The sequence below is a fragment of the Denticeps clupeoides genome, chromosome 1 (assembly GCF_900700375.1).
Source record: "Denticeps clupeoides chromosome 1, fDenClu1.1, whole genome shotgun sequence".
NCBI lineage: Eukaryota > Metazoa > Chordata > Actinopteri > Clupeiformes > Denticipitidae > Denticeps > Denticeps clupeoides.
Window position 1 is genome coordinate 7,745,714 of NC_041707.1, and position 20,799 is coordinate 7,766,512.

The following is a 20,799-nucleotide window of genomic DNA, read 5'->3' on the forward strand; positions in this document are numbered from 1 at the left end:
ATTAAGTGTGTTTGGAAATGGGCCACTGAGCACACACACACACACACACACACACACACACACACTCCTCCACTTCTTTGCAAACATCAAATACAGCTTAGATCCTGATTCCCCCCCAAGCCCATTCTCTCAGGCTCTGATTACATGCAAATGAAATGAAGGCTCTCTGTTGGGACCACCAACCCCCCAACCTTCCCCACAGCCCCGCAGGCCCTCCTGACCTCTCCAGGGCCCCCTCTCTCCCCCCAGGGGTGCAGACGACCCCTCCTGGACCCCTCCTGGATCCCTCGGAGCACAGCCAAGCACCAGCCCTGATGACAAGCCATGGAGAGCAAGGGGCCAAAGGGAGAAAAAAGTCTATTAAGGAGACAATGCGTTTCACAATGATCACCTAATGCTAACCCTCCTTACCCCACACGCCCCACCTCCCACCCCGACAGAGGTCAGGCAGGGTGCTTATTTAAATAAACAAGCAATAGACGTCGTGCAGAATTATGACCTGTCTGAGCACGATGGTCTGACTTCCTCCCTCGGCTCCCAAGATGCCAGATAACCGAAGGGAATTATGGGTCCTGTATTGATCTTTCTCTGAGACAGCAGAGTCAGCTTGCCCGAGGAAACAGGATAATTACGCAGCGCTGTCACGAACAGGACTGCGTCTCCGTGCTGGGGTGGATGTGGTGGTGGAGTCTGACGCGTTGCTTCAAAAGGTGCAGGAATCAAACAAGGTGCATTTTCCCTTCTCAGTATGTGGTCCTTTGGATCATCTGGGCTTTTTATCAGCCTCCAGGATCTGATAGGGTAAGAGTGTTCAGGATGTCGAAGGAGAGGGGGAGGACCTCTGCAGCCAGCAGACAGCCGGCCCGGGCCAGGTCTCCCAGTTTTGATTTACAAACTCTCCCCGTCTCTCCTCCATTTCCTCCCATTAGTTTTATGGCGCTGGACAACCTGTTTGAAGACTGGGAGGGTGGCGACAGGCCACGGTAGGGAAGAGCCACGACAGAGTGTTTTTCACATCAACTCTGGACAATGTCGCGAGAGTCAGGTCCAGACGTCGTCCAGAGGTCTGTTACGTAACAGGATAGGGTCTGATAAATTCCCGTCATCTGGGGCAGTGGTGGCCTTGCGGTTAAGGAAGCAGCCCCGTAATCAGAAGGTTGCCGGTTCGAATCCCGATCTGCCAAGGTGCCACTGAGGTGTCACTGAGCAAAGCACCGTCCCCACACACTGCTCCCCGGGCGCCTGTCATGGTGCCCACTGCTCACTCAGGGTGATGGGTTAAATGCAGAGGACAAATTTCACTGTGTGCACCGTGTGCTGTGCTGCTGTGTATCACATGTGACAATCACTTCACTTTGTTGTTGTATGTCTAAGGTAACATGTCTAGTCTCTTCGTCCCTTTTAAACAAAACAAGCATTTTATTTGCAGTGAATGTCGCTTCCTCTACACCCTCCTGTTCCCCCTGTCACTTGCTGAGAATTCTCTGGGACTGCGGGGCTGAGACAGGCCGCTGCATGGACTCATTCTGACGTTTGCCTTTCTCGGTTAATGTTGCAGTACATGCCTGAAAACTGTGAGAGGTGAGGAGTGGGTGTCATTTCAACAAGGGCACAGCACACTACACTGCTACCCCATCACGTGCACTTTCAGAAGATTGGTTATATGTATTTATATTTCCTTCATTTTTACTTCAGCATTTTCTCTTTAACTTCAGTACAGTGATCATAAGAAATAAGTACGCAGCGTGTTTTTTCCACTGGAATTGCTGGAACCGTAAAACTGCCGTAAACGTGAATCTTAGAGTAAGAGATGAAGATTCTCTTTCTCATCACGTGACCTGTTTCAACAGACTGCTGGCTGCGTCCCAGTGCGGGGCAGGAGGCGGGGGGCACTTAAAATGATGTTAAACAAGCAGGAGGCTGTAATTACTGGCAAAGGGCAACAGCGGGCCAGTGGGGAGCCGCCATGAAAGGCTGTGGAGCCGGGCGGGGCCCTGACGATGAGGAATCAAGTGCATGTTCAAGGGACCTGTTCAAACTTCCTCTGAAACGTCTCATCAGAGACGGGTTTACGAGCATCGTCCAATTATGTGCCACACACACACATACACAGAGCAATCAGAAGATCTTGGATCATGTCTTTGAACAAGAAGAGGGCTGATTGAGGACTGAAGAGGGAGGTGAAACCCGCCCTCTTCCCGCCCTCTTCAGCAGGCCGCTGGGCGCAGCCGGAGTGTTTTTGTATGTGTGAGTGTGTGCGAGCGAGACGGAGAAGATGGCGTGACCGTCATCTTTTATCATGCCCTCATTACTCATCGTAATGCCGCCCCGCTGGGGCTGTCTGCAGCCCCCCGTATCTCCTCTCAGCACTCGCCTCACCCCGCCCGGTGATTTATTCTGCCCTCAACGCCAGGGCAGTCACGAGCCCCACGCTGGACCTCTGGGTAGAAGATATGCCTCTTTATCTGGTGTAATGAGAGCAACGAGAAAACACTCTCCCAAGAACGTATTCATAAATCCACGACAAAAAATGTTTGTCGGCTAACAGCGCAGTCCGCCAGCCAGGGTGACTTTAGGCTCTCTGTACCCATGGAATCACTCAGCTAAGGACAGCCATAACCTACAGCCTTTGTTTTATGGTCTGGTCAGTGCTGTAAAGCTCTCTCCGCTGTCATTAAAAGCGACCCGAGTTGTAAAAGTCAATGGCCAGTGGGGAGCGCATGTTTTCATTATGCATCTGAGCCTTAACTGTCTCTTAACAAAATTACAGTGGCGTCCTGGGAGACTGTGCCGGGGACCGGGAACGATAGAACAACATCATATGCATTGATAGAGATGATAAAGTAAAGGAAGAAAAAAGAAAGAAAGAAGGAAAGGAAAAGACAGACAGCTGACCAAGTCCGTCACACCGGTTTTATTTGCCTCCCTGTGGTGAAGGTCAGGTAAACAGCTTTAAATCTGCCAATACTGCTACAACATGGCCAGCTGGCTGGCTCCACCCGCCAACCTCCACTAACCCCCGGCTGAAGCAGGTCCTCCAACCTGCACACACGAAACAAACCCAGTAGCCTCAGATCAATACTGAGCATTGAGCTAAAGCCTAAGTAATGCACACTCTGGTTTACTTTCTCTTCATTAGCCATATGGGCAAAGGCTATTCATGCCATGGGTGCTTATTGTGGTCTTGAAAGAAGCAATGTGTTAGTTAGGCAAGGTATTGGGTTTTGGATAAAAAGATGCAATGACCAACCAATCAGGTGTGTTGTTTTTTAATGGGGACAAACAAAGCACACTGACCTCAGCTCTGGTTTAAATAAAAAAAATATAATGCTGTGATGCACTGAAGGTAAAACAACTGCAGCTAATCTCATCATTTTCAGCTCTTAATCAGGAACGTGCAGGAAAGGGTCACCGGTTGTCCAAACACCAGGCCCATGGGTGCAGTGAAGGACCGTGGTTAAAGCAGAACAGGCTGGATGCCTGGGAGTGCAACCCATCCCTGACCCTCAGCCTGATCACTTTATGAGGGGATTGTGACCTTGAGTGCCAACAGTTCCCACTGCTGAGTGACCCCTCCACACAGGTGCAGACTCCCATTTACAAAACACTCTGCTGCACTGGTTCTGCTCAGCGGCAGCTTTGCAGTTGAATGTTTTACATTTTCCGGTGCTTGCTCATTAAAAAATAGTAGTAGCCTAGCGGGTAACACACGTGCCTGTGAACCAGAAGACCCAGGTTCAAATCCCACTTATTACCATTGTGTCCCTGAGCAAGACACTTAACCCTAAGATGCTCCGGGGGGGGACTGTCCCTGTCACTACTGATTGTAAGTCGCTCTGGATAAGGACGTCTGGTAAATACTGTAACTGTAAACTGTAGTCTTTCGAGCCAGGCACAGGCCCTGCGCAGGACATGTATTGTGAGCTGGATAAACTACATTTTATAGAAAGTAAAACCATCCATCTGTGATTAAAAATGTATTCATCGTCTTTTCTAACTGTGAAAGAGGTGCTAAACGAGATTATACTCTACTGAGGTATTCAGAAGTGCACCCTGTGACAGCAGGACTGTGAACTGGATGTAAAATAAATGTTTGTTTGCACGCAGGCTTCTGATATTCACAACACAGTTGCATAACCCAAATACTTGTGTTGCTACTTTTGTACATTTCCAGACGAGTAACGAGAGAGCAATTATGGCGGCGGCCGCAAAGACGAACACGCCTTTGATTTGAGACCTTTGTTGACATGTGAACCCCTCGTGAACTGGCTGCGCCAACCGTGTTGAAATGTGGGGTGGATGCATGCAAAGCTGCATACCCGCGGCTGCCATGCTGTAAACAGTATTCCTGCCTTCACATGAAATCGAGCCACTCTGGTTACGCATGTTTACAAAACTCACAGTTGTGCAGTTGTGCACAAGCGTGAGAATCAACGTCCTCCATGGGCTTGCATGTTATTGTTTTTTTGTGCCGTGGCCCTGTTTTATTGCCATTCACTAGCCACTGTTGATCGAGCCACTGTTGCATGGTGACAATGAAGGCGGAGCATCGCCATCGACAGTTTCAACGCCGTGAACCGTTGTGGTGAAGTTTCACACGGTTCACACAAATTTCAGAGAGTATATTAAGTCACATGACTGTATGTCCTTGTGCCTTACGAACATCTAAATGCCAAGCAGCGAAACGTCAATCCAGTTCTTTCCAGGCCCCTGGCTCTGTCCCCCGGATATCATTTTTTCGGGGTAGACATGGAAAGCCTGGCTCATAGTGGAAAGTTCACATTCACGCCAGCTGAACAGGCCATGACGCAACGTGAGGACAGCAGCGTTGCCTCACACATGCTGACCACGTCAGCGGCCACACAAACACTGCAAACATTTATTAATTCGTGATACAATCCAAATGGTGGTCTTTTTTTTATCATTTTACCATTAAGTTGTGCAAAAAACAGAAACAGGACAAACCTATAATAGATTTAACTTAGGACATTTTCTGCCTGGATCAAGTCAACCTAAAGTTGCAAGAATAAAGAGTCTCCCATGAGACGATTTAGTTTATTGGAGGACGCAGTGGTTAGTGTGTCTGGGAACACAAGGTTCACAAGAACGAGAGCGTCATGTAAACACCTCCAACACTTCCTGCGTTTAGCGTCTGAGTGAGAATCGCAGGCAAATATCAATTGTGAGCTGCATACTGAAGACCCTGCCGGGAAAAACGTGTGTGCGTCAGTGCGTGGGCGCAAGTCTGAGCAGATGTGTCTTCCTCACAATCATATCTGCCGGCGGTCTGCTTTCTGGATGACCTGGGGTGGGCAGAGGGAGGCGTACTTACGTTTGGGAGAAACCCGTGGGGAAAAACAGGCATTTAAAATGCACAGAAATAATTGCATCTTTTGGGAATGAATTAAAAATCAACTCCACAATTCACATGATGACGAAGCAATTTTACCACATTATCATATTACATGTAGCCCGGTTCTTCCACTGAAAGGGACCAGATAAAAGTGGTTCTGATTCAGATAAAGTCATAACACAGTGCTCCAATGGTGATTAATAAAAAATAAATCAAGAAAGCATAATAATATAACATGTAGGCGTGTGTTTTCCCAAAGTTGACATTTAATAAGACATAAAAAGATAAAACACAACGTACGTACACTTTCTATTTACAGCAATGGCAATGTACAGCTAATCGGCCTCAACAACAAAAATGTAAAGCAGTTGCTCATGCATACAGTTTGTTTGTGCATATAACAAACGCCCCATGTTATCAGCAGGTAAGCTGACCCCCTTACGTGTTCCTCAGAAGAGACTCAGTCTATGGTGATCTTCTATGCTCTGCTTCCAATGTCGTTTTCCTCCTCGACCAACCAAATATATTAAATTTAAATATATCTAATTTTCTTGAAAGTCCGTTGTATGCATTAACATTTCTTGCTAAGCAAATTCCACAATAAATACACAAAGGCTACAAAACAAATGGGGCTACTCCAATCCTCGGATTCAGTCACTCATTTGTTCTTGATAATTGTCAAAAAAAAAAAAAATTGTCAAAAAGTGCAGGGAGAGGGAGTCCGCTGGACCAAAGGCTCCCAGGAAAAGGTGTGTTTAAAACCACACATTCAAGCAGTTCCGCTGAAAAACGCCAAGGCACTTGGTTGGGTTGGGACAGTGGGAGAGAAAAAGAAGACCAATTAGATTGGCTGAATCATTGCAAACATCCCTCGTGAAGCGTCCTTGTTGTTCCCCCAGACGTCCCTCCATCACACAGTGGTCATGAGTTTTAAGGAGCCGGAGCGGAAGCGCAGGATCTTCTTCTTCAGGTTGTGGGACGCCTTGATCTTGACAAAAGCCTTGGCTTGGGCAGAAGTCATTTCCTGTGGGATATGAGACGCCGAGGGCCCTTGCCTGAACTGGGACCACTTGCCTCGGCCGCTCTCCTCCGAGTCGCTCGTGGTGGTACTCTCCCCGGCGAAGTCCGCCTCGCTGCAGCTGGACTCGCTGTCGCCGAAGCGGTTGGTGGTGTAGTTGCTGCGCTCGTCCTCGCTGGTGTCCATGATGGTGGAGTGGAACAGGGAGGCGCACTCGGCCGAATACTCGGAGTCGCTGCCGACGTAGGCGTAGGGGCTGGTGAACTGGACGTTGGACGGGAGGTACATGTTTGCCGTTCGGTTGAGAAACTCCCTCTTCTGTCTCCGATGAGCCCTCTTGAAGGCCTCTTCATACGACACTTCTGGAATGGATCGGAGGCGGCGGTAGTCACTGCGCTTGTACTTGGGCTTGGCGATTACCACTGCCTCGCGTCCATGGTGCCCATGATGCCTAGGAGTGATGGATCTGTGTGCGGAGGGCACGGGCTTCTCCAGGATTTGCCCTTCTGGAATTGATGGGGGGATCCTCTTTGTCCTGGAGGACGATTTCTTCGAGGATCTGTGCGAATGGGACGCATGCGAGTCTTCTGGGTAGCGGGACTTCTTGGTTCCGGACCGATGACGTTCCCGGTGTGTGTGAGGGTGAACCGCATCCACCTCTGAAACCGGCTCTGTGTGGGACTGAGCGGGTTTAGCTGCCCCGTTGCTGTTTTTGACCTTAATGATCTTAATGTGCTTGTTGCCACCTTTGCGAAGCTTAAGCGATTGCTTGTGAGCAGGGATGTACTGGGCACTGACCAGATTGCCTCCTTCATCTTGGCTCTGTGAAGACGAGCCGAGGCTCATCTGTTCCAATGTAGACCGCTCCTCTTTACCAGAAGCTAGAGCAGTAGCAGGAGGGACACATTTGGGACTCTTCTTTGGTGTGGCTGCTTTAGTGAGATGTGATGACGATTTGTTGTCCTCCACGGTAGGAAAGTAAGGATGCTTTGTGCGTTTGGGAGAAGAGACCATATTAGGGCTGCCGGGCTCGTGAGACGCGGCCTTTAACGTCTGACATTTACCGGCCACTGTGTTCTTCTTCTTCAACAGGCTGTTGCTGTTCACGTCCTGGCTGATCAAGAATCCATTTTGAGGCTGCGCCAAAGGATAGGAGGTCACGTTTTCCATGGCCTCGCCCTTCGTCTCCACTGACCACTGTTTCTGTGGGGATGCCATGCTGGTGTCAGCTGTCCCCAGAGTCCCATTCTGTAAGAAAGTCTGCCAACTGGGTTTGAGGTCGGGGTTCCAGCTTGGGTTCGGAACGGTGTTTGCTGCCTGTCGCACACAGAGGCTCGCCTGCCTTAGGATGCTCTTGGATGGGTCGGTGTTGATGCTTGTCCGAGGTTTATTGGTCCTCATGGGCTGGGTCCTCCTCTGGATAAGCCCATATATGTAGCTGTCCAGTTTTTTGTTGGAGTTGAGGTGGCTGCCTTGGGATACCAGAGGCTGCTCAGATTTTTGCCCATCCCCTGAGGCATCTCCTGACTTGGAAAGACCTCCATCATCTTTGAGCTGGTTGGTCAGAGACTGGAAAAATATGGGGCTCTGAACTGCCACTGCATGAAGAGGGCTGGGGTAGCGGTAGATGTCATTGCCGTTCTTGGCAATCAGGTCACAGTGGTACTTGGACTGGACGTCACTCAAGGAGCTATCCAGGGATGGTGAATAGGGAGCTGAAAGGGACCTGCGGACGGTTCCGGAGTTCTGATCCTCACAACGACCCTCACAATCAGCACAGCCTCCCTCGTCTGCAGAAAGAGGAAACAGGAAGAGGGTCTGAATAAAGGTGAAAGACGACTGCATATGAAAATCATGGAGTTGCAGAGTTTAGGCAAACTTTCCTTGGAAATCTTGGAGTTCCCTAATGTGTTTTACCTTAATGGTGCAACACACATCACAAAGAAGTCGCACAAATATTACGTCAATCTTCTGAGATTTCAGCAAATGAGAATGCAATCAAATGAACCAATGATCCAGCAAGGGCTCTCTCTCTCTCTCTCTCTCTCTCTCTTTTGAAACCACTTAAAACCGTGCAGGGCTTGCAGAATGTGTAATTGTTACCCACGGTAGTAAAGTTGATTATTTAAACTACTATAAGCTACATCTTGCTGTATGGGGTAGACATTCGGCGGCGACTGTTGTGCTAATGGGCTTTTTGGTTTTCATCTCATTATAGGTGTGTCTGACAGAGGCGTCTGCAAAGCTGCGAAACCACTCTGGCTGCCAACGTCGGCTCATCACATGTCTTTCCCGACTATTTGCATCCCAGCCCCAACGTGGTGTAAAAAAAAAAAAAAAAAAACACTCTCCGTCAGCACAAACACCCTTCAAAGGGAAAGGCCGAGCGGCTACCACGTGAGCTACGGTTACTTGGATGTTGTTCATACGAAGGTGTCTGGTGTGGGCGAGTGATCCGCTTCTACCTCTTTATGGAAAGAGAGAGCGGCTGCTGTTTACACAGACGACAAGTTGTTTCTTTTTCGTTTCCCCGAACTCTGTCACCAAAGACCTTCCAAATATATGGGACAAGGAAGAAATTCGACCCCCCATGGCACCCACACGTCCCACCCTGTTCAAAGCCCAGGCCGACTCTCCCCCTCTCTCACCTGCAGACTTGGGCTGGATCTCCGAGGCACACAGCGATGTGTCGAGGGGACTGCAGAAGCAGGTGCTGGAGGGACAGCTGGACAAACACTCGCTGAACACCGAGTTGGACGAGTTGGAGAGGGACCCCGACACACCATCACTCAGCTCGTAAAAGCCTGGAGGAGGGGGTTGGTTTCAGGGTAGGTGGGGAAGACGGGAACATTTTATTACATTGATTTTGCATGTGATCGCACAGTTGGGTTCCAAAAAGGGTGATTAACATATTCAATTACTGAAATCACATCATTATCATTACAAAATAACTACACTGTAATTCTTTGCGGCATAAACATACACGTGAAAAACCTGTGAAAACACTTTTTTTTACTCTTTTCGTCACTTCTTCGTTTGTAAAAGAATGAAGAATATAGGAGCACAGAGGGCATGCCATCACTCCTGCACAGAGCAGAAGAATGCGGTCAGATGCCGTGTGTTATCCTTTCGGAATGACCTCTTGTATTTGGAATGTATACAAGTCACCAGGGGAAGGGGCGGCTTGTCCAAAGCTCCGAGCTCAGACTGTTCGAATTACCAAATGACTGCTCCAGCCGAGCGGGTAAGCAACGTCCAGCTGAGATAATGAGTGCGAATGCGCGGCGTGCACACGGGCAGGAATTTTACCACTCCGGGCCGCAGCTGTTTCATACTCCGTTTTACTTCTAGCGTGTGCTATTTGTTGCTCGTTGCTGACTGATATTTAAATTAAGTGAGGAAAAAAAAACAAAACAAAAAAAAAAAAAAAAAACCACCAACCTGAGCTGGGCCGGCTGTCGGTTTCCACGTGCTCGTGGGACGTTTCCGTGTCCAGTCGGAGGTCGCTAATTTGTCTGTCCAGCTCTTGTAGCTGACTGATCAAACCGGCGTCTCTTCTCCTCAAGCAGTTCTACAAGGGAAGTAATAAATGTTATATATATATGAGAGAGAGAGTAATTTCATATATATATATATATATATATATATATATATATATATATATATATATATATATATATATATATATATATATATATATATATAAAAACAAAGCAGAAATTGTACAGTATTGTGTGTGTGGGGGGGTGGGGTGGGGTCAGTTTCATTTCATTAACATCTGCAAAGACATCTGCAAAGTTTCCATTAATCCCAAATTCAAATTCAGGCTGTGTGCATTACTAATGGCCAGGTTATGCTAATGAAGCCGCACTAGATTTCGAATAATGGACTGGTTTGGAAGGGCTGCCTGGTGGAACCACGGCCCCCCTCCCCACACATGTAATGTGGAACGGCACAACATCTGACGACGCCCAGATCGAGTGGTGCATCTAATTTTAAGTAAGGCAGAAAGGCCTGGACCCCATGCGAATGATCCCCCACGCACAGCGAGCAATGCGAGGCAGATTCTTCTGGCTATAAGAAGAAGAAGAAGGGGGGGGGGGAAAGTGCTCCTGACAGGAGGCAGTCTGGTGATTAATGTGCTCTGGGCTCGCAGCATGCTCGAGCCGTGGAGACCATTTTTACACACAGTACCAGTTGCGGAGAGGGCCGGGGAGTTATTTTGAAACCACGTCAGATTTGCCACACAGGTCCTGCTGACAGCTCCAGGCTGGGATTAAGAGTTTAGTGGAAAGCTGTTTTAAGGCCTCGCATTCGGACACAAAACACACACCTCCGTCGGGGGAACCTTTTTCCAACCCTCCCGGGAGAACTTGGGTCAGAACATGAAATTATCAGAAACTGTTATAAGGGCATCCAAGGAAAACTAAATTCCCACCACTTCATCTGATTATTTAAATAAATAAATAAAAACATGTAATTTGTGTTTTTGGGTTAAATATTTAAAGTGCACGATTTGCACCAAATTTTGTACCGGGAACAATGGCCTGTGCAGGCGATGTCCTCCAAACCCACGCCAGGTCCGTTTCAGCCGAATAAAGGACCCCCGAGAAGGAAATCCTCCGAAACGGGGTTGAAACGGGGTTAAAACGGGGTTAAAACGGGGTTGAAACGGGGTTAAAACGGGGTTAAAACGGGGTTAGACTGGATTCAGCGGGTTCATGCGTCCTCCCGAGACGCCCGTGATTTATGTCGCCAATTAACCAATTAAAGGCAATTCCAACACGTGGCGTGGAAATTCTCCAATTTATCCCAAGAACGATTTCGACTGTTTATTAAAATATTAAAAGCCGCATTGTGATGGTGCTGTTTCAGACTACAACAAGTTTGTGGATTTCAGCGGCAGAACGTGAACTTTTCACAGCCTCCACCCCACTTACCAGTTGCTTTCTGAGCAGTAAAATGTTCTCCTCCAGCAGCTTCTCCTCGGTGTTTAAGTAACTCTCCTCCGCGGCGCTCCTCTCCTCGGCGGACGCGCTCAGGGCGCCGCGGACCAGCAGCTCCTGCCGCTGCCTCAGGTACTCCAGCTCGCCGAGACCCGCCAGCGTGGCTTCCAGCCGCTCCCGGGTCCGGAGCCGGTCCGCCTCCCCGCCGTCCGCCCTGTCCCGCGTCAGGGCGCACTCCCTGGAGCTCAGCATCTCCACCAGCGCCAGCGTCTGCTTCATGCCGCCCGCTCTACTGCTCTTTATCCATGGGACTTAATGCGTCCGGACGTCCGGCCAAAGCAAAACTGTCCACAGACGCTGGGCTGCAGTGAATAAAAAAAAAACAACAACAAGACGACCCTGAATATCCAGAATCCCACAAATAAAGTTTAAATCGTGGGAGAAGCTCCGATGTCACATCTTCTGAGGATTCTCGCTTCTGAGTGAGGGAGGGAGCGCAGCGCGCAGCCAAACCCCCTCCTGGTGGGACCCGCCAGCCGCACCACAGGCCCCGGGTCCTAACGCCCGCCGCACTATTACCAGTGAGACCAGTCAGTAGCACCACAGGCCCCGGGTCCTAACGCCCGCCTAACTATTACCTAGTGAGACCAGTCAGTAGCACCACAGGCCCCGGGTCCTAACGCCCGCCTAACTATTACCTAGTGAGACCAGTCAGTAGCACCACAGGCCCCGGGTCCTAACGCCCGCCTAACTATTACCTAGTGAGACCAGTCAGTAGCACCACAGACCCAGGGTCCTAACGCCCACCTACCTATGTCAGAACATTCAGCAGCACCACAGACCCAGGGTCCTAACGCCCACCTAACTATTACCAGTGAGACCAGTCAGTAGCACCACAGGCCCCGGGTCCTAACGCCCGCCTAACTATTTCCAGTGAGACCAGTCAGTAGCACCACAGGCCCCGGGTCCTAACGCCCGCCTAACTATTACCAGTGAGACCAGTCAGTAGCACCACAGACCCAGGGTCCTAACGCCCACCTACCTATGTCAGAACATTCAGCAGCACCACAGACCCAGGGTCCTAACGCCCACCTAACTATTACCAGTGAGACCAGTCAGTAGCACCACAGGCCCCGGGTCCTAACGCCCGCCTAACTATTTCCAGTGAGACCAGTCAGTAGCACCACAGGCCCCGGGTCCTAACGCCCGCCTAACTATTACCAGTGAGACCAGTCAGTAGCACCACAGGCCCCGGGTCCTAACGCCCGCCTAACTATTACCTAGTGAGACCAGTCAGTAGCACCACAGGCCCCGGGTCCTAACGCCCGCCTAACTATTACCTAGTGAGACCAGTCAGTAGCACCACAAACCCAGGGTCCTAACGCCCACCTACCTATGTCAGAACATTCAGCAGCACCACAGACCCAGGGTCCTAACGCCCGCCTAACTATTACCAGTGAGACCAGTCAGTAGCACCACAGGCCTCAGGTCCTAACGCCCGCCCAACTATCACCAGTCAGACCTGCCAGCAGCTCCACAGTCCTAGGGTCCTAACGCCCACCCAACTTTCACCAGTCAGACTAATCACTCTATATCACAGCAACACATTCACACACATGACATCAGCACAATACAAACATTAAATCTCCACGCTTTTCAAAATGACTAATATAATGTCAATTTGATATTCTTAAAAATGCTACTGCCATTTCATCATGCTGTAACCCCATTATAAACCCTTATTAATTGCAGCGATATTGCCAGGGCATGCCTGGCACTTTATTCTGATTCAGTTGATGAGCTGCGGGTGGTAGCGCCCTCTTCTGGCCCAAAGTGACATTCCGTCTGCGTCACAAGAGGCGCTTTGTTAAACAGATTAATCACAGAACGGGCAGGTAGACAAAGAAAATGTAGTACAAACACAGACGTAATCTCATACTGTGTATTCCAGCGTTCAGCCAGGGAAACCTAGAAAAAACGACACTGTGGAATTCTCTTAAAAAAACACTCACACATACACGCACAATTAACTTGTAAAACGCTGCATACTAATTGCATATTAAGTCATGTCACAGTGACATTTCACACGTATGGCCAGTCACATCTGCGCTTCAACATTTTGTCTCATTTTCCAGCAGTGCTTGGCACACGTTCAGGAGTGCACAGCTGCCCCATTCCTGCGAACACACGCTGCATTGAGGGCTTAAAGAGTTACATATTTCAACCAATTCATTAGGCCGACTCGGCTGCCAGAAAAAGTCAAAACAGATACCGCATTTGTTTGAGGCAAATCGTTCCCTGCTGCAAAACTGATCAAATGATTCTGAAAGAATGGAAAGAGCAGAATTGTGTGCATGGGAAATTACATTCTGCTTGTGGACAGTTATTTCTAAACGATGTGGACGAAAACCAATATAACATTGGTGCAGCACTGAGTCAAAAGCTGATGAAATTAGGCTAATATTTAAAGATTTGGAAAGCATTTATAAAAGCATTCATGAAGATTACCATATGACTTACTTCATATAATAATGAATTGTCTGTAATAGTGAATCATACAAAATTATCCCACAATAACTGTGAAGGATAATCCAAAAAACAGTTCTTTATGGGATCCATACTCAGTCATCAGCAAGGCTTTTGAATTTATGGTGAGTTAATGTTTATTAAAATGCGATCTGATGACATAATCTTTTATATGCACTCGAGTGACAAAGAAGTCTTTTTTAAATGATAAGAGCACAGAGCACAGAGTAGTATGGTATTTTCAGTAGTAAATGTAAATGTACAGCTACTGAACATACACAGGAGACACTGGTGTGGATCTGAAGCACATTTGGGAAAAATGAAGCCGCATTTAATTTCTATGATAATGAGAGGCGGAGTCATTTACATTTACAGCATTTATCAGACACCCTTATCCACAGCGACTTACAATCAGTAGTTACAGGGACAGTCCCCCCTGGAGACACTCAGGGTTAAGTGTCTTGCTCAGAGACACATTGGTAGTAAGTGGGATTTGAACCTGGGTCTTCTGGTTAATATGCAAGTGTGTTACCCACTAGGCTACTACCACCCTGTGGTCAAAAGCAAATGATAAAGTAAATGATGATGAAATCCAGTCTCATTTTTCCTATTGCGACGGCGAAGTGACGTACGGAATAATATGCTCAATAAAAGGATCTGTAGGAATAGCCGCTGGCTTGGGAATAATTTGAATTGGTGATGAATTGACTCGCTTGTGAGGAACAGGACAGGCCAGTTCCAGCGCTAATTAAAAGCACAGTGTCTGTGCTGGGATCATCATATAGTGTTTGATTTCCTGCAAAGACGCGTGTGTGTGTGTGTGTGTGTGTGTGTGTGTGTGTGTGTATGGGGGGTTAGGAAGTAGGAAGAGATTATTAGGTCAACACAAAGCTAATCTCTCTCTCTAAACATGACAGGGCTTTAGGAAAGGGGATCTGTGAAGGCCTCTATGAGGAACAGATGTTTGTGATGTGCCCCTTCGCAAACATCTCCCGCTGAAACGATACCTTCCTGTGCGACGGTCGGCGAATGAAAAGGCGGCAGAAGGCAGGGGAGGGCAGAGTGGAAGGAGATTCGATTTGGGGGCCCGATCCGGGGGGCCTGACAGGAGCCATAATTCGTCGGGGACCATGACTCTTCCCTGCCCTAAGGGCTGAAGTGGTGAGACATGGGAGACAGGAAGTGACCCGATGTATATAAAACAGAGTAATCGGATCAAAAGGAGGTGAACCCGTTTGAACCGCAGTAATAGGGCCTCAGGAGAACGTGGGCCAGGATGGACTGCCAGAGGAAACGTTGCAGTGACAGGGACCGACAACCGGCCACAGGCAGCAAACAAAGACTAAACCCTCGAAGATCCTTCGCTTGCAGGCCCCATCCAGACAGTCTGACACAATCTCTCCACACCCCACGCACCGTCGAACCAAAGGGCTGGGCTCCTCGCTAATCCGATAACTTACGGTAATAGCATCATGAATTTTGCAAGCCCCATTTAACAAGAACAGCCAGACATTATGTAGCCTTGGCGGAAACATAAGAGAATAAATTAATTCGTTCGACAGGCATCAAAGCGCTGGTACGAATTGAGCAAGCCGCCTCTGGAGGGCTTACTGGTGAGGCTTGTTATTGCTGCAACCCCCTCGCCCATTTCTTACGGCGCACCTGGGGCTCGGTTAATCGGCTGCGAACCGCCGGCGCCTGACCTCGATGCTCCACAATATTAGGAGTGATTGTGTAACTCGTCTTGCGTCGGCGAGCAAAGAAACTTTCCATGGGGCCTCTCGGAAAGCTCGGACGCTTCAAACCAACGGCCGAAAAAATGGCTCCTAATCCACAGCCATTACCTCTTTTAACTCATTTCCTCCTGGATGATGGCTGGCGACTATCTCCAAAACCACGGACATGAAGGAACCCGGAGGCTGAAGTTGAATGAAGGGGGGGGAGCCAGCCTCTGTCCCTTCTTGATGTGGGGACGCGCGTCACGGCGTGGTCTGCCCACATCGCCGTACAAGATGCGATTTTGTTTTTGTGCCGTCAAGGCTAATGAACCTCCACTGTACATAATGATCGCTGACAGCGAAATGACTGGCTGTCTGGGCCACACAGTAGCCACTATAGAAAAGGTCTGTAATATGTTGGGGTTTTTTTTAAGTCGACTTTAGTTCCTTTAGAAAGTGACAATTTAATATCGTATACTGTTTGTTCAAGCTATATATTGTCTGTGCTGCAGATTTTCAACCAGTTTGAGAAAAATGTCTGTTATTAAGTGAAGCCTATTCACAGAGAGCTCAAGGACAGAGCATTGGTGGATTTTTGTGTGAAAGCCCTTTCAGGGCCTCTCCCACCGCGAGTTCGATAGTTAGAGCTTCGCCCGGCTCCGCTCCGCATTGTCAGGGGACACTGAAGGCAATATTTTGCATTAAAGGCTATTGACCAGCTTTAAAAAAAATGTGTTTATGGAGGCTCGCGCACACACACACACACACACACACTTTCCCACGTAAAAGCTCTGTATGTGTGTCTGGAGTTCGTGTGCAGAACCAGGCATTCATCAAGACAAAGAGCGCGAGTGGAAGGAAATGTTTTCTGAATAAACACATCTGCATTGGCTGCATTTAAAAAGGCACGCAGAGTTATGAGCTGCATACAAAACAAGCCGGTCCCACATTCCTCCAACGGCAGAGAGCGCGTCTCGTTGTAAAGCCCCAAATCTTCACGTTCAGCGAGGTGCCGGGCAACATACGTAATAAAATTCATATCAATATTTTAATGCGCCCTGTAAAAACCCATTATGGACCGTGCATCTCCCAGGCCGCCTGCCCGTTTCCTGATCCTGTTTCTGTTTCCTGTCCTGGCCTCTTAATTGAGCGCAAAGCCTTACTTTCCCGCAGTGATGGAAGAAGACCAAGGTGATTTATATTCCAAGGACCACCGGTCTTCCCCAACAATTAATAACTTTTCCCCAAGCCGCCTGGGCTGAAACTGGGAGCAGAGGACCCGGCGACCCGCGGCAAGTTCACCTTGGCAGTGTGTGTTCTGCTTTTAAAATGAGCCATTTACACAATGGGGGCACGGAGTAGGCAGAGATCGGCGACCTCCTTGTGATCGCGGGACGAATCACTCTGTCAGAAGTGTGACGGCCCTTGTTGGTTCTTTGATATGCTAATGAAGTTCTACATAGTGCCCGCAGGCACTAAGAAAATCGAAAATGTAATAATGGCCAAAACACCGAAAAGCAGTGCACATTGCACAAAACTGCTGCTATTAATTACATTCAGCCATCATATACATCTTTTTGCACCACAGTTTCTCACTGAAGTAGAAGTAAGTCACATTCTTCTAACGCGACATGAGATAATCACACAGAAATGAGTATGTAGCAACGCATACCTACAGTACTTATTACACCACGCTCACACAGATTTACAACCCGGCATTAGATTAGAACAATCAAGTGTTAGACTGTTGAAGTATGCATGGCAGCCATGTTTGGAGGGTCAGACAGGCACAGTGATGAATGGGCGTACAATGGCGTGACCTTCCGCTGACACTGTGAGCTGAATGGAGCGGGTGAGAACGAGGTCACTGCATGGCAGAGAAGGTCACATGACCACCACAAACAAACGCAGAATCCACGCTGGCACACTGGATTCAAAGACCCGGAAGAAACGGGCAGAAAGTCGGAACACGCTGCCCAGTCTGATTATAATGTGATGCAAAGAATTTCACAGATGAAAATATTTGTTGAGGACTAACAATTGTATATGACTACCAAATGTTATTATATATTACTGTCAATACCTGAATGGATGCTCAAGTACACACACACCTCCTCTCTGTCACCCTCAGCACCATTAAGAGTATTAATGGTTGGGTAATGTGCTCCTGCACAATGCCACTTACCCTAGGGCCCACGTTGAGCTCTCAAAGGCCCCTTCAGTGGTGGTCAATCCTGGACACCAAGACACTCACACACACACACACACACACACACACTCACACAATGAAATTGTGGCCTCACCAATGGACCAAGGAGCAGCTTCTACATGATCAGTTAGGGCAGCAGAATAATGACCACACATATCACACAATCATGAAATATTGAAAGGATGCAAACTGCCATGATTTGTGGTCAACAAACCTTCACAATATGCAGCAGAAGGTAGGATAGCAGCGTTAGCATTAGCGTGTCGGTACAGCAGTCTGTCGCTCATTACTATGCTGGAGGAGGACATGTACATGTGAACATGTGAAAATATCTCACAAATGCATGCATTTGCACATTTACGTGTGCATAACGTACGAGCCCATTGATTAAACTGGAATTACAATACCGTAACACACACATACACATACTCAAAGATGCAATTGCTTTAAGAGCAGAGAGAATCCAAAAAATGAATACAGTGTATGGATTTAATGATGGCTTTAGGTTAAATCCTATACCCGTGCTCCTGCCAACCATTACCTCAACATACAAAACAACACAGACTGGACAAACACCCCCTTTGAGCATCTTTTTTGAGCATCTGATATTCTGTTGTAGAGAGAGCCTACAGTGTCACTGTTCATTGTTCAGTGTTTCCGCGTCATTATAGTTTTCATGTGAACAAGTCACCCATGAGAATGAGATCGGTTGCTGATTGTTAGTATGTCTAGCTGGCACCTCAAGCGTCTTCTTGACCATGAACTAACACACATTCCATACAGTCCATTAGCTGTTTAGCTTCTGAGCTTCTGAGCAGCCCGGAGCACATTTCCAGCGCCACTGCGTTCAAATAAAGCTGTGTTCAACATTTCTAATCCTGCAAGCACACTTTCCACCACAAGGTGAAGCCGGGAAGCTGTTGCCATGGAAACACCTTACCGGCCTCCCCACCCGGTCCATTGCAGCCTGCCCACCCCTGATGTCCGAGTTATTCATGCTCGTGATTAGGGTAATTAAAACATGCTCGCTTTCTGCCGACAGCAAGGGTGCCAACAATTCAGCAAAGGTGCAGATGCACACATACGTATTCAGAAAGATTTGCAGTTCATGCACACTCATGCAGAAAATATTCATTCACCAGATTATGCACATACACACCCAGCATGCGCTGCATGAGATTCACGTGTGTGTGTAAGTGCTGGATGAGAACTCGGCAGCGAGAACAGCGGGGACCTGGCCGGCCATTCTCATCCTGCCCACAGGCAGCAGGTTCCCAACCGGCAGCAATACAGGTGTTACTAACACACCATCCAGGCTGACTGCAGATTTACCAAGCAGACGAGATGAGAGTTTTACGGACATGGGAATTGGGCTGCATTTTAGCTCTCATTCACCTCAAAATTGCAAGAAAGTTACAGTCCATAATGTGGCAGCATAAAAGAGACAACCATAAAGTGTCCTAATTTGTCAAAATTATATCTTCAGTTTATCAAGTGTGTGAGCTGGTAATGGAACATTTTGCAGTTCAGTTAAACTTCCTCTGCAAAATGCATGAGATACAGTAGGAGGGCTAAATGATCTCCTCTAGTATCATGTATCATGATTATGTATTGTAAGTGGTTTCAATGGAGCAGACAGTTTTCAGATTTCAGATGATCCAAAACGAGGAAAATAACTGTGATGTCAGATGGCAAATTTCATGCATGTCACGTGAAGACATTCAACAATTGGTTTTCAAGTAGGTGACACATCAAGTCACCAATAGTTCTGACGCACCTACTCATTTTTGGTTCTTGCATTTTTTCATTTAATGGAGAGGGTGCTGAGGGTTTATGCTGAACACTGAGCATCTCATGAAGTGGATCTCAATAGTGAACAAAGCCGTCATTAAGGTTTTAAAAAAAAAAAAAAAAAAAAAAATTTTTTTTACTTTTTTTTGTGCTGGATTCCACAAAATGGCTCCATCTTAGTACCAAAGCCTCGCAAGCATGTGTATGCCTAAATATGTATTTCCTTCTTTCAGTTTGATGTTAAAAGCAATACATTTAATCCGTAAAAGCATGTTTAATACAGAAAAATAATAAATACATCATAATATAATAATAATAAATCTTCTGTGATACTGTTCAGAACATTAAACTGAATTGTTGATTTTCCATGACTCTTTCCATGAGGCTCAAATGAACAAAAGTGGCCAAAGAGTTTCGGCATTACATTCATACAATTACCAAGTGTTGCAATCATCTGAAACCGTAGCACTCGCTCAACGCGCCAGACCACTGTTTACCCAGTCTAACGTTCTCCTCAAACAGTTTAGCGTCAAATCCACTGAAGGCCATTTTTCTTTCTCACTCCGGGCCGCTTGCCTTAATCACACTAATTAAATATCAGCGTCGCACCAAAAACACCATGGCCATCACACAGCATCTGCACCAGCAATGACGACGAGCTCGAAAGTGAGACGGAGGAATGGCCGTCATTAAGGCTTAGCCTGTTGAAAAGTCTGCTGAAATAACAGCCTGTGACGGTTCAGCCCCCCCAGCTCCCGTCTAACCACTTCAGTGGGCCGACGTGGCCACCAACCCATACCTCCCTTATTCATGTCCACCAGTCAACACATTTAATATCCCCGGGTTAGGAAATGATCTAATATCAGAAGGTTATCTCCTCTGAAATATATGTGCATGTCATAAAGGAAAAAAAAACTCGTGCCTCTTGTGAGGAGGGCTCTGCTGACGTGAATGTTCACTGTGAATTTAATGTGAAAAAGACAAAACTGACAAGAAGTTATCGGTGTTATCGAAAATGCCACATAATTTACTCACGAAATGCTGGAGCAAGCAGGAGCAGAACCTCTGCAGGGATGTTGCACAACGTCCACAACCAATATTTCATAAGTGGCCACCGCTTTCATATTCATAATAAATAAGTAAGCCACCCAATTTCTGAAGCCTGGATTTCCACAGCTCTGGATGCGGTAACGCAACTGTTACACGCAGTATAAAGGTTTTACAGGCTCTGCTCTTTG

General features: G+C 47.6%; 1 protein-coding gene across 1 annotated transcript; it reads right to left on the minus strand.

The window, feature by feature from the left end:
• Positions 1-5,597: 5,597 nt before the first annotated feature.
• dact1 (dishevelled-binding antagonist of beta-catenin 1) lies at positions 5,598-20,773 on the minus strand. Its single transcript, XM_028982165.1, has 5 exons — positions 20,597-20,773; positions 11,312-11,679; positions 9,813-9,942; positions 9,020-9,175; positions 5,598-8,161 (listed from the first exon to the last, which is right to left on the minus strand). The coding sequence occupies exons 2-5, from the start codon at positions 11,594-11,596 to the stop codon at positions 6,264-6,266; spliced, it is 2,469 nt and encodes an 822-aa protein (XP_028837998.1). The 5' UTR covers positions 11,597-11,679; positions 20,597-20,773; the 3' UTR covers positions 5,598-6,263.
• Between the last annotated feature and the right edge of the window lie 26 nt (positions 20,774-20,799).

What these genes read in the sequence shown, in the direction of transcription:
- dact1 (XM_028982165.1), bottom strand. Translation starts at nt 11,596, where the DNA reads ATGAAGCAGACGCTGGCGCTGGTGGAGATGCTGAGCTCCAGGGAGTGC. An exon ending in TACTGCTCAGAAAGCAACTG is followed by an intron (nt 9,943 to 11,311) that starts GTAAGTGGGGTG and finishes CTTCCCTTGTAG; the next exon opens with AACTGCTTGAGGAGAAGAGA. An exon ending in GATCCAGCCCAAGTCTGCAG is followed by an intron (nt 8,162 to 9,019) that starts GTGAGAGAGGGG and finishes CTCTTTCTGCAG; the next exon opens with ACGAGGGAGGCTGTGCTGAT.